The 12,549-nt window shown below is 41.8% G+C and overlaps 1 protein-coding gene across 1 annotated transcript in view; it reads left to right on the top strand.

Annotated features, from left to right (window-relative positions):
• Nucleotides 1-805: 805 nt before the first annotated feature.
• Nucleotides 806-12,549, top strand: part of SGK2 (serum/glucocorticoid regulated kinase 2) — a 111,224-nt gene continuing 99,480 nt past the window's right edge. The window contains exon 1 of the mRNA XM_068264542.1: nucleotides 806-951. Within this exon, the coding sequence (XP_068120643.1) occupies nucleotides 926-951 (26 nt within the window). The 5' untranslated portion in view covers nucleotides 806-925. The remainder of the gene's footprint in view (nucleotides 952-12,549) is intronic.

The following is a 12,549-nucleotide window of genomic DNA, read 5'->3' as shown; positions in this document are numbered from 1 at the left end:
CCATTCGGTCACATTATTTTGCAACTATAATGTGCTTAACCCCAGCAATCGGGCAGTGCTTAACATACCGTTTGTGTGAGAGTCCTCAAATTAGTCATTTGTGCTGATTCTTGTTAGCCCTGTTTCCCTCGCTAATTCCAGTTACAGATTGAGAGAGAGAAAAAAAACAGCTGTCGATTTAACGTAAAATTTCGACTAATAACATAAACTGCCCCGTTGTTTCTGAATTCCCTCAGGGATTTCTTTTCCTGTTTCTAGCTAATTGCCCGCCTTGTTTAGTCACTTCTAGCTAGAAGTGGCAACATTCTACCGCCAGATGGCAGCCTGCCACACTGCGTTCTTGTGAATACGCTATGAGAAAAAAGTCACCTGTATTACCTAGAAAAAAAAAGTGTGAAGCCAAGGATCAAAGTTTACAGCAACTGTGAAAGTCTTTAGTAAAGTTGTCTCTCCTGTTTTTCGCAGCTTCAGAGTTTTTTGAATGATTAATCTGCGGAGCTGTCCATGTGTGAAATCCGCCTCCCTGTTTTTCTGGCTTTTCTGTACCTGTGAACATAGTTACTCCCCCCCCTCCTTATCTTGACTAGCCAGTCTCTCTTCCAGCTGTTTCTGGCTGGTTATGCTGCAGCACCCTTCAGCTAATGCAAAGGTGTCACTAGGAGAATGGATTGTTTCTGCACACTCATAATTCACCATAAAAATGCCCAAACACTGAGGGGTTACTTATTAACTTGCCCAACTTCAGCTGTTCCTTGAACGAAATAGATGTGACCTTCACACTGTCCCCCACCCCTGTTCCCAGCTCAGCAGCCTCCTCCTCTGCCTCCTTCCCTGCCCACATTCTCCCCACCTCCTCCGGCTCAAAAACAAGCCTGCTTATTAACCATAAAGGTAATTCAGGGGCTGAGATGCAAGGGACTGCTGGATGCACACCTCCTTATCAAACTTCAGGTGAGCACATTCGAACTGAGGACATCTATTTATTCCTGAGAGGACAGGGTTAAATATATTTGCAGTTGTCTGTATGTTGCAGTTGTCTGCTGGCCAGCTGATTGAGAGATCTGAATAAAAGTGCAGTGATTGCAGATTGCAATAACAAAGGCTGTACTAGCAGCCAATCAAATTGCAGTTTCAGGTAGCCAGACTGGTGAAAGCTGAAGGTTAATTCATTGGTTTAGGTTGCGCCTCATGCAAAATACATTGTATATTCATTTCCCCAATACAATTTTCAAATGTGATGGGATTGGGATGGGAAGTAAAATGTTTATTTTCTGCCAGTCTGATGCAATTTATATGATCTCTTGGGGGATTATTGGCTGAAAATTTTACCATTACTGAGCACCTTTATGCTTGGTACACACAATGCAATTTTTCTGACATCAACTTCCAATATGTCCAATTTGATTTCCGATCGATTTTCTGCCCACTTCTATGGAAAATCGATCAGAAATCAGATCGGACACGCTGAAAATAATTGATCTGACAGTGAAATTGCCAGAAAATTGCATTGTGCGTACCTAGCACTAGTCAGACATGCAATGCACAATTTGAAGACCATTGGATCATTCATGAGAGATATGCATGTAAACATGAATGCTTGGCCTGGCCGACTGTTAGGTTCATTTCTGTGGAGAGACAGGTGATTGTTTTGTGTGAGGGCTCGTTCACACTTGAGGCGGTTTAAGGATTCTCTAAGCGCAGGCGATTTGTACAAATCGCTCTAAAAGCGATTACACTATGCTTTCCAATGAGATAGTTCTCATTGGAGCGTTCCGTTGGCTTGTCGCTGACAAAAGCTCTGCATGTACCATTTTTAGGGCAATTTGCCCTGAATGGAAGGTATAGGGAAATCGGAAAGCGCTTGAAAAAGTGCTCTGTATAGCGATTTCCCCAGCGCTTTAATGAATAAATACATTGTATTTATTCATTCCTGGGGGCAAAGTAATCACTTCCTGACTGATGTCAGGAAGTGATTTAAATAACTGCTCTGCTAAAGCGCTTATAAAAGCGCTTATAACATGCAGAGCGATTTAAAAAAAGAGAAAAATCGCTCAGCGCGGGCAAGAGTGAATGAGGCCTGACAGTTTTACAAACAGTTGTTGTACTGGAACCACCGAGTAGCCTGTTCTGTGCAGAGGGGAGGTGGAAGGATGAGCAGGAGGTGCCCCGCTGTAGGAGAGCAATAGCAGTCGGTCATTTAGGCCTGGTGCACACCAAAAAACGCTAGCAGATCTGCAAAATGCTAGCAGATTTTGAAATGCTTTTTCTTCTTTTTCTGCAGCGTTTCAACTAGCATTTTGCGGTTTTGTGAAGCATTTTTGGTGTAGTAGATTTTATGTATTGTTACAGTAAAGCTGTTACTGAACAGCTACTGTAACAAAAAAACGCCTGGCAAACCGCTCTGAAGTGCCGTTTTTCAGAGCGGTTTGCGTTTTTCCTATACTTAACATTGAGGCAGAAACGCATCCGCAATCCAAAATCTGCAGCAGCCCGGGAGTATGCGTTTCTGCAAAACGCCTCCCGCACCAGCCCATTGAAATACATTACCCTAGCGGATCCGCACCCGCAAGCGGATCACAAACCGCAGCAGAACCGCTCTGGTGTGCACTAGGCCTAAGTGACCCAGCATAGTGGATTGCTTAATGACATGGTGGAAAACCTACACTGAGGCCCAGTGCACACCAAAAACCTCCAGCAGATCCGCAAAACGCTAGGGGTTTTTGAAGCAGATTTTCAGAGCGATTCTAGGCATGTATAGAGAGGTTTTCTAAACATGCCTAGCGTTTTTTGCAGCGCTTTTGTGTAGCAGATTTCAAATATTATTACAGTAAAGCTGTTACTGAACAGTTTCTGTAACAAAAACGCCTGTTGCAGGCTACGCGTTTGCGTTTTGCGGGTTTGGGCGATTTACGGCGATTAGCGCAAATCGCCCACGTAAGAACGGGCCCATAGGGTTTAATTACACTAGCGCTTTCAAAAGCACTAGCGTTTGAGCATTTTGCCGAAATAGCCGGCAAAACGCTCAAGTGTGAATGGGCCCTCAAGGCCAGAAACCCACTAGGAGCGTTTTTCTTTGCGACTTGAAAACTCTTGCTAATGTAATGCTATGGCTGTGATCCCACTTGATTTTATAAAAATCCCCCATAGCATTACATTAGCAAGAGCTGTTTCAAATCACTAGCGATTAGAAATCGCTCCTAGTGGCTTTCTGGCCTAAAATCAGTTATCGTAAAGATCATCCCTGCTTAATATTTTTGTTTTATGTAATCTACCAAAAATGTTTATTCTGCTAGAATTGCTCACATTGCTTTGCCATGATTGATTTTTCAACAACTGTCTACAAAAACAAATCGGTTTATTAGATCTTTCTAATGGTGGCCATACATGGTACAATTTTTTTCATACAATCTTACCATTTCTATGTAGTATAAGGGCTCTTTCACAGTGCAACATTAAAGTCGCACGTTACAACAACATGTAAAGCACGATAACTTACAGCAATGAAAATTCAATGGGCTGTTCACAGTTAGACAGTTACTGGTAGTTGGTGTCTAACGCTTAAATGAAAGTGCTGCATGCTATACGTTATACACGTTTTTAGCTGCGTTAGACTGTTTGCACATGCTCAGTAATGTTTTTTCTTTTTTTTTCTTTTTAACGCATGCGCTGTTTTTGTTTTATCACTGTGCAATGAAAACGGTGCACCAAACGCCCAGCTAAATAACGTCCAAGTTATAGTCTTTCAATGCGTTGCATTAGGGGCACGTTATGCAACCTTAACGTCGCATCAAACGCAACGTCTTACTGTGTAAGAAGGTTAAGGGTAAACCTCCCTGGCGTTCAATTCTCCCAGGATTTCTGTGCAAAAAGTGATAAAATTTATTTTTAAAACTTTTTTTTTCCTGTAACTTGCCAAAATGTGTCAAGCAAGGGTCTAGTATACAGTGCAGGAGAGTATTGATGTGTATGCACGTTTATACTGTTCACAGCATGTTTTTATGGACGGATATATCTGTCCATACCGCTAGGGAGGGTTAAGTGAATATACTGAAAGGATCATTTATGCAGTTCCCTTATATTACATAGAAATGGTAAGACTGTATGAAAAAATTGTACCATGTATGGCCAGCATTAGGCCCCATTCAGACCTAAAAAAGAAAACGCAAGTGTTTTGCGTATTTGTGCGCTGTTTTTTTATCTCTCCTGGCGATCCACTGTGCACTGCGTTTTTGTAGAAAGCGCTTTTCAAAGCACTTTTTTCAGAGCGGTTTTGTAATTGATGTAAGTCAGGAACTGAACTATTTGACCCGATTTTGTGAGCGTTTTGCGTTTTTTCTATACCTTCCATTATAGCAAAAATGGTACAGGCACCGCTTTTCTGAGTGGATCGGAAACGAACCACTCAGCTGTGAACTCTCTCATAGGGAATCATTGCAAAAGCGTTCTGTGGGCGATTTTAAGAGTCTTCTGCGCTTGAAAAAAGGCGGAAAACGCCCCTAGTGTGAACGGCCCCTAAAGGTGCCCATTAACGTTACCATTTCTCCTTCAGATTCGATCTTTCGATGTGATTTGAATGATCGAAAGTCAATTATCGTTGTTTCCATTTACAGAAGGATTTAAGAAGGTTTTACATTCCAGTTTGATCATAAAATCCAGTTTTCGGATTAATATTTTTTTCCTTTTCCAATTGACCAAAGAATCGTTTCACATCGATTTGCGCCACACATGGCGCAGTTTGCTATATAATTCAATCATAAGAATAACATCAAAAGATCGAATCTAAAGGAAAAATTGTACCATTAATATCTTCTTGAGTGGCAACTATAAACTAAATACAAACAGGATGCTGGTCTTACACAGAGAGATGTGATTGTTTGATTGAGCATGTTATGATTGAATTGCGAAACATAGCTGTATGTAACATTGAACTGCAGTCAGTTTTGTATGAAGTTTTGTCTGTGGAAAAATTCTGTGTTTATATAATCTCCTCATATCCTTTCTTCAGATACTCATTTATAACTTAGTTTAACTTCAGACTGCTTTAGAAACCCCTTCAGATACACTATTTGAATGATGTTGTTAAATTCAGTTCGCATTTTGACAATTTTATGAGATAAATCTAGTGAAAAAACAAACCTCCAGATCGAAAATAACCTGACAAATGAGGCCTGCAGCAGTTTTAACATTTAATTATGAATTATGTCATCAGATTATTTAAGACCATCTTATGAGTTAGAAAATTCTGGTTCACCACTTACATCACTTGATACAACAGTGATGATTTGATGCCTTATAATACCATAAGCACACCACAACTGAGCATTTCTTTTCAAGGCAAACCTATTATAAAAAAAAAGGGCTTACTAAATTTTGATCCATATACAGATATAACGCGATAAGGACTTGCCTGCTGTCTGTTTTCTTTTTGCGGTTTAGAAGTTTTCTAATGAAAGCTATCTTTGATTGGTGTATGTGGGAACAGGAAGTATGTCCCTTGCATTTGCCTTCCTCACTTTCATTGTGTAGGATTGTTGGTCCCCTTCGCCTGCATTCACACTGGCATAAAAATGGTTCCATTTATCAGAGTGGAACTGAGCGGATCAACGGACATATGAACAGACCCTGTGCAGGGAAAGCGGATCAATTCATGTATGTACGTTCGGAACAGATCTGTTTGTTCTGTTCCAGTGAGGCCGTGGAGCGGATACCAAAGTAATCAATGGAAATCTATGAGAATGGATTGGGTCCATTCTCACCAGGCTGTTAGCTGCATACTTTCTTTTATTTTACTCAAATGCCTACTGTCATCTTCAGCCTTCAGGTCCGCTGCCGCTCGGGGGCCACTTCAGGAAACAAGTGCTTCTATACAGATCTGAGGTCTGGCAGAAGTGGTTCCCCGTTGGATTGCAACAGAGCGATGGGAATCTTCCCTCCCGAGGGAGGATTGTCATTGGTCCACCAATGAAAGTTCTCCCCTGGGAATTAAGGATCCCCATTGGTCAGTTAAATTACAATGGGGAGACCCATAATGCTTCTTCTGGGGCTTTGATCTGTATAGCAGCATTTGTCCCCTGACCTAATGGGTGCATAAAGTGGACAAGTGGACGAAACGTAAAAGTAAAGGAAAAAGGGGGGGTGGGGAGCATAAGTCATAAAGCCACATTGACCAAATTCAATATAAAAATATACAAATTTTATTAATTTCATCTTAAACAAGTTTTAAAAGAAAGCACCGGTACACACTGCCATAGAGCCTCACCCCGCACGCATCCAACAAACATACCACTACCTAGGATCACCTAATGTGATCGGGGATCCCGGATGGGTACAAACATAGGCCTGGGGAAATTCCTTGAACAAAGTGTCCTCCAGACGGGTCAAACAGCAAACTGACAATGTTCAAAAAATGCAGAGAAAGATCCGGATGCAGCAGCACAAGAAAGCAAACAGTCAGTTAGCAAGCAAGCGAAGCCCAGATCAGTAGAAAAGGTAGCAGCAAAAGCACAAATGCGTATGAGCACAGGAAGGAAACATACTGTACCCACTCCAGACGCAGCCTAAATGGAGTCCAGTTAGCTCCTCACTTTTCAGGTATCTCGACCCCTTGATGGAAACTCACAGCTGGGGGAGTACCAGAAGATCCAATATCGATGGGTCCATGCATCAATGCTGCTGGGTATGGCTGTATAGATCACTCATGCAGTTTGTTGTAATGTATCACTCTGTATGATCAAAGGGCCGTGGGCTGGCTGTCGTCAGTCCGATGGACGCCCAGGGGCTGAGAGATGACCAGGCAAGGAACATGGATGGAAAATGGAGAGCATGCGGAGGTCTCCAGGCAGGGACCGTGCTAGCAGCACGCCAGCAGCCCTGACATGTTTCGCCGGGTCTACCGGCTTTTACGAAGGGAGGCGTGGCAGGGAGGAATCCCCGCATCCAGTCATTTATGCAGGACGCGCAAGCGGACATGCAAATGTCCGCACGCGTCATTACATATGCGTCATACGCGTCACCCGACTCCCCCTCCCATCCACAACCAATCATGGTGCCGGAAAAACCATCCCGGCGACTCGCGGCAGATGGAATGGCCAGCGTGGTTGGTCAGGACGGGGGGGGGGAAGAGAAGGGGCATAGCTGAAGAACGGGGACAAAATAAATTAACAAAAAAGAGAGGAATTAACTAAAGTGAACCAAACACAAACACACAGTCAAACAAAACAAAATCATTCAAAAATTATTCAAAATCATTCAAACATTGGTTTTGGAGCAGAGACAGCATATTCACAAAACATGTTAAGTATGGACACAATAAAATTGCAAAATGCAAAAATATGTCCCAAGAGTGTGCCAGCATGGCACAATCACTTACAGTGAAACAAAAATAGTAATAATGATCGAATGCCTGCCGTGCAGCGATGCTGCACCAGGACAGACAAGGAGACACAGGTGGGAACCAGACACGGGGGGAAAAGGGAGAGAAAGTATAGGGGGCGCATACTCCACAGACCAAAGCGAAGAGAGAAGGAGGGGTTGGGTGGGAGGATCCACAGTGATATGGATCAGGGGACAGAGTGAATCAGTTGGGTAAAAAGGCCGCAAAACCAACCGTTTCGTTAAGGCCAGGATGTTCAGTGGCCCCTAGCTCAAAAATCCATCTAGACTCTTTTTGCAAGAGCAGACGATCGTAATTGCCACCTCTGATGGTGGTGTGCACACGGTCGAGGCCGACAAAGCGTATACCTCGAAAATCGCCCCCATGCACAGATCTAAAATGTCTCGCAACCGGTGTGGTGGACGCAATGCTCTTGATGTTGGCTATATGTTCACCAATTCTCGATTTTAAAATCGCGTCCTGTTTTACCGATGTAAAACGCGCCACATTGGCACATAAGAAGGTAAACCACAAAATGGGTATTACAATTTACATAGTGTTGTAAACGCCAACGGTGTCCACCGGGAAGAGTTACTTCCCTTCCGATGGCCAAAAACCGACAGACATTGCATCCACCACAACCGTAGGTCCCGGCTACGATACAATGGGGTCGTGTGACCGCAGTGCCCTTAAAGTGGCTCTTAACGATCAGGTCGCGGAGAGATGGTGCACGCCTAAACGTGACCTTAGGCTCAGATGTCACTAGAGGCTCAATTTTAGGATCATTGGTAAGGATATACCAATGTCGTTGCAAAATGCGAGTGATTTCTTTATATTGTGCAGAATAGCGCACACATAAACGTGTAGGATTGGCCTCATCTCTCCGGGGCCCGTGCACTGACAAGAGTGCACTGCGATCAGCCATACGAGCTCGCTGATAAGCCTGACGCAGTAAGCGATCAGGATATCCCCGGTCTCTAAAACGTGACCTAAGATTCATTGCTTCATTCTCAAATGCATCAGGAGACGAACAATTTCTCCTGACGCGGAGGTACTGGCCCACAGGGATACCCCTGACAGTATGTCCGGGGTGGAAACTATCAGCCATCAATAGGGCATTGGTGGATGTTTCCTTCCTGTATAAGCTCGTAGACAAGCAGCCCTGATCATCAATTATGACCCAGATGTCTAAGAACGAAATCTTCTCAGAGTCCATTGACATCGTAAAGCGTAAATTCTTCGTATTCAAATTGAGGACATTGACAAACTGGTAAAGTTCGTCAGATGTCCCCGTCCACACGATGAAGATATCATCGATGTACCTGCGCCACATCAACACGTGGCACAGGTACATAGAGAGTCCATCGTCAAGTGGACGAACACTGCAACAGACATTGGACTCAATTCACTAAGCTTTATCAAACACTTTATCGAACGTTTGATAATGTACCTCATTGGGTAAAATCTAATTTTGAATTCACTAATGTGTTATATATTTATCGAATGTTTTCTCGATAAAACATTCAATAAATCTATAACATCTTAGTGAATTCAAAATTAGATTTTACCCATGAGGTAAATTATGAAACGTTTGATAAAGCTTAGTGAATTGAGGTGTAATAATCAGAATCGTTTATTTCGCCAAGCATGATTGGTCATGCCCGGAATTATTTTTGGCACATACATATAGCTCAGGAAAAAGACATATAAAAAGGGACATATAGTAGAGAAATGGATCGATGTCACAACAGCAGAAGCAATCAATAGCATTACATTCATCAAAGGTCAGCGCAGGTTTAGAAAGTAATTGTATGTAGGGAATGGTAAATTCTTCACCACAATATATCAAATGCTCAGAGGTAGGTATCCGCCAAACATCAAAACTAGAAAAGGCTTACCAGCTCCCAACAACCCACATTATAAGGTTGTGAAATGGCTCATGTCACAGATGACGTCCAGGGAACATCAGACGTCGTGAAGATCCAGTGGACATCCGTGTGGAGGTAAAGTTTCAGGAATTTATATAGGAAAACAAAAACGGCAATATCTAAGCGTAACCCGTTTATTTAGATAAAATTTCTTTAAAAGGCAGTAGACATAAAAACGATAACTCACATACGGGGCCCATAAACTGCTTGGGTCCATATCCTGTGAGGGTCCCTGCATTCTTATGGCTGCTGATATCTCCTCTTTATATACTGTTATTGAACAGGAGGCTGGAGCCCAGGCAGTTCGATTGTGTCTAGTAAAAAACCAGCAACTTAACCTTGCACAAATTGATTTTATCATTGAATGTTTAAATTTTGCTATGTCCCGGAAGGAACTATTTTTGGTTTGATGGCCGATACTTTTTACAAAAGGTGGGTGTGGCTATGGGTGCTAAATTTGCACCCAGCCTTGCGAACCTATTTTTGGCCATCTGGGAGGAGTCTTTTATTGATAAAACACTATTCCCACAACTTTTATTATATAAGAGATATATTGATGACGTGGTGGTTATTTGGAACGGAGATCAAGATTCATTACAGTTGTTTATCAACCATATTAATAATAATACTGATCACCTGGTTTTTAACTGTGTCTGTAGTTCACATGAGATACATTTTCTTGATTTACATATTCAATTTGATTCCAATAAGTTTATTACAAAAACTTTCTTTAAAGATACGGATAGGAACAGCTTTATTCCCACCACCAGCTGTCACTATGCTCCATGGTTGAAGGGGGTACCTAGAGGCCAGTTTACTAGAATACATAGAAACTGTTCTTCACCATCTGATTATGTTATTCAGAGTAATTTGTTGATTTCTAGATTTGAGGCCAAAGGGTATAAGAAGAATGCATTGGAGACCGTCAGAGACCAGATTGGTCAAACTGACCGGTCTTTCTTGCGTAAAGTTCGACCATCAGATCCTACCAGGAGTGGAGGGTTTCACTTTCTCACTCAGTACAATATACAGCATAAAGAAATTAAAAAGCTTCTCTCCAGGCATTGGCATCTCCTGAGAGGTGACCCAGTGATTGGTCCTATGCTTGCGGACAATCCTGGGGTCATCTTTCGGAGAGCTCCAAACCTGCGGGACCGACTTGTACATAGCTATATTGACCCACCTTCTAGGACAGCCTCTGGTATAGTGCCATTAAAAGGTTTTTACAGGTGTGGGAAATGTAAGGGATGTAAAGCATGCAAAGATATGCCAAGAAAAATTTCCTCCTTTTTAGGTGGGGACCCCTATTCCCCTACATTTCAGATCAATCGTCTTTTTACTTGCGATAGCACCTTTGTAGTTTATTTACTGGAATGCCCTTGCGGGTTAAAATATGTTGGTAGAACTACCAGACCTTTTAAAGAAAGATTAGGGGAACATATATATCTGATTGGTAAAGGTTTTCAGGGACATTCCGTCTCCAAACACTTTGCAGCACAACACGACAGAAATCCTGCACTTTTGAAATACTGCGTCATTGACGGTATTCGGATTAATTGGAGAGGTCAAAACCTAGAGAGGGAGGTCTCCAGACTTGAAACGGAATGGATTTTTAAACTTCGCACATCATGCCCTGCAGGGTTGAATATTGAATTAGACGTTAATTGTTTTATTAATGATTCTTAACAACTTTTTATTTTTATTTTTTAATTTTTTATTCTATGTATCTATTGTTATTATCTGTAATGGTGCTCATGTACTGGTCGAATCAACGCTACGTACAGATTTTTATGCTAAATTTATTATATACATAATTTTAATCTCCCGAGTTACCCTGGCTATTTAATATGTGGGTTATTTTACACCATTCTCATTATCACATGTACTCTTTACTTCATCCTACTTGCCTTGTTGTCACTAGCTTGCTCCCTAGAGCTATCCAGATAGAAACACATGTTTTCCCTTTGCGATGTTTATGTCGCATTTCATTGTATTTGCACTTTTCACTCTTTGTGACGTGCGTAGCTCTAGTCACATCTATACCTCATACACACTTTGTTTATGAGGTTTAGAATGTCAATTTTATTTTTTTTTTTTTTTTTTTTTTTTTTTTTTTTTTATATAAATCAATATTAGTTAGCACATAGCGCTTTTTGCGCTTTTACTTTATATTTTTTTATTTCCTCCCCCCCTTAAAATTGGGGGCTCTTTTTGTGCCCCATGTGGCTCTCCCCTTGTCTTCAAGAGTCCCTTGCTTGATGGGTGTGTTTTTTGGGCTGGAGGAGCCGGGAGTTGAACCCGGGTCTCCTGTGTCGTAGTCTGAGCCCTTGACCATTGCACTACATTACCACTGTGTGGAAATGAATCTTTTTTTGTGTGTTCTCTATGCCTCTTCTGCTGATATGCAGGGGTGCCTGTATGTCCCAATAGACACTTCCTTATTGTGTGTAGAGAGGAAGTGTATGTTCCAATATTCCCTTTTTTTTTTTTTTTTTTTTTTTTTTTTTTTCCCTCCCTTGCTCTGCTTCCTGTGCAGACTAGAGTAATCAAGCTGCCTATTGATTTTCAAAAGTCTAGGTGTTTTTTGTTTGTAATCTTGTTTTTACTATTGATATCATTATATTTTTTTACACCATTATTTGCTATTAATATGCTATTTACATATTGTTCTGTTTTTCACTTTATTTACACATTTGGGTGACTCTTTCCTACTTTGATTAGTGATGCCCTTCTGAGGAAGTTTTCTTTCACCCCACCTTCTTTTCCCAGACTAAAAGCTATAAATTTGGTGCCTGCCGCCTGTTCGCCTTTTCTCCCCTGATGACGCAAGACTGCGAAACCGGTCGGGAAGGTAACAGGCGGCACCATTGTCTATTGATCTTCGATTGACCATTACATGCGCGCTAATCTTCTGGGGTTCCCTGTTTATGGGCCCCGTATGTGAGTTATCGTTTTTATGTCTACTGCCTTTTAAAGAAATTTTATCTAAATAAACGGGTTACGCTTAGATATTGCCGTTTTTGTTTTCCTATATAAATTCCTGAAACTTTACCTCCACACGGATGTCCACTGGATCTTCACGACGTCTGATGTTCCCTGGACGTCATCTGTGACATGAGCCATTTCACAACCTTATAATGTGGGTTGTTGGGAGCTGGTAAGCCTTTTCTAGTTTTGATGTTTGGCGGATACCTACCTCTGAGCATTTGATATATTGTGGTGAAGAATTTACCATTCCCTACATACAAT

Source organism: Hyperolius riggenbachi, chromosome 12 (genome assembly GCF_040937935.1).
Source record: "Hyperolius riggenbachi isolate aHypRig1 chromosome 12, aHypRig1.pri, whole genome shotgun sequence".
Lineage (NCBI taxonomy): Eukaryota > Metazoa > Chordata > Amphibia > Anura > Hyperoliidae > Hyperolius > Hyperolius riggenbachi.
The sequence above is the reverse complement of the archived record's forward strand: the minus strand, read 5'-3'. Positions and strand labels throughout refer to the sequence as shown.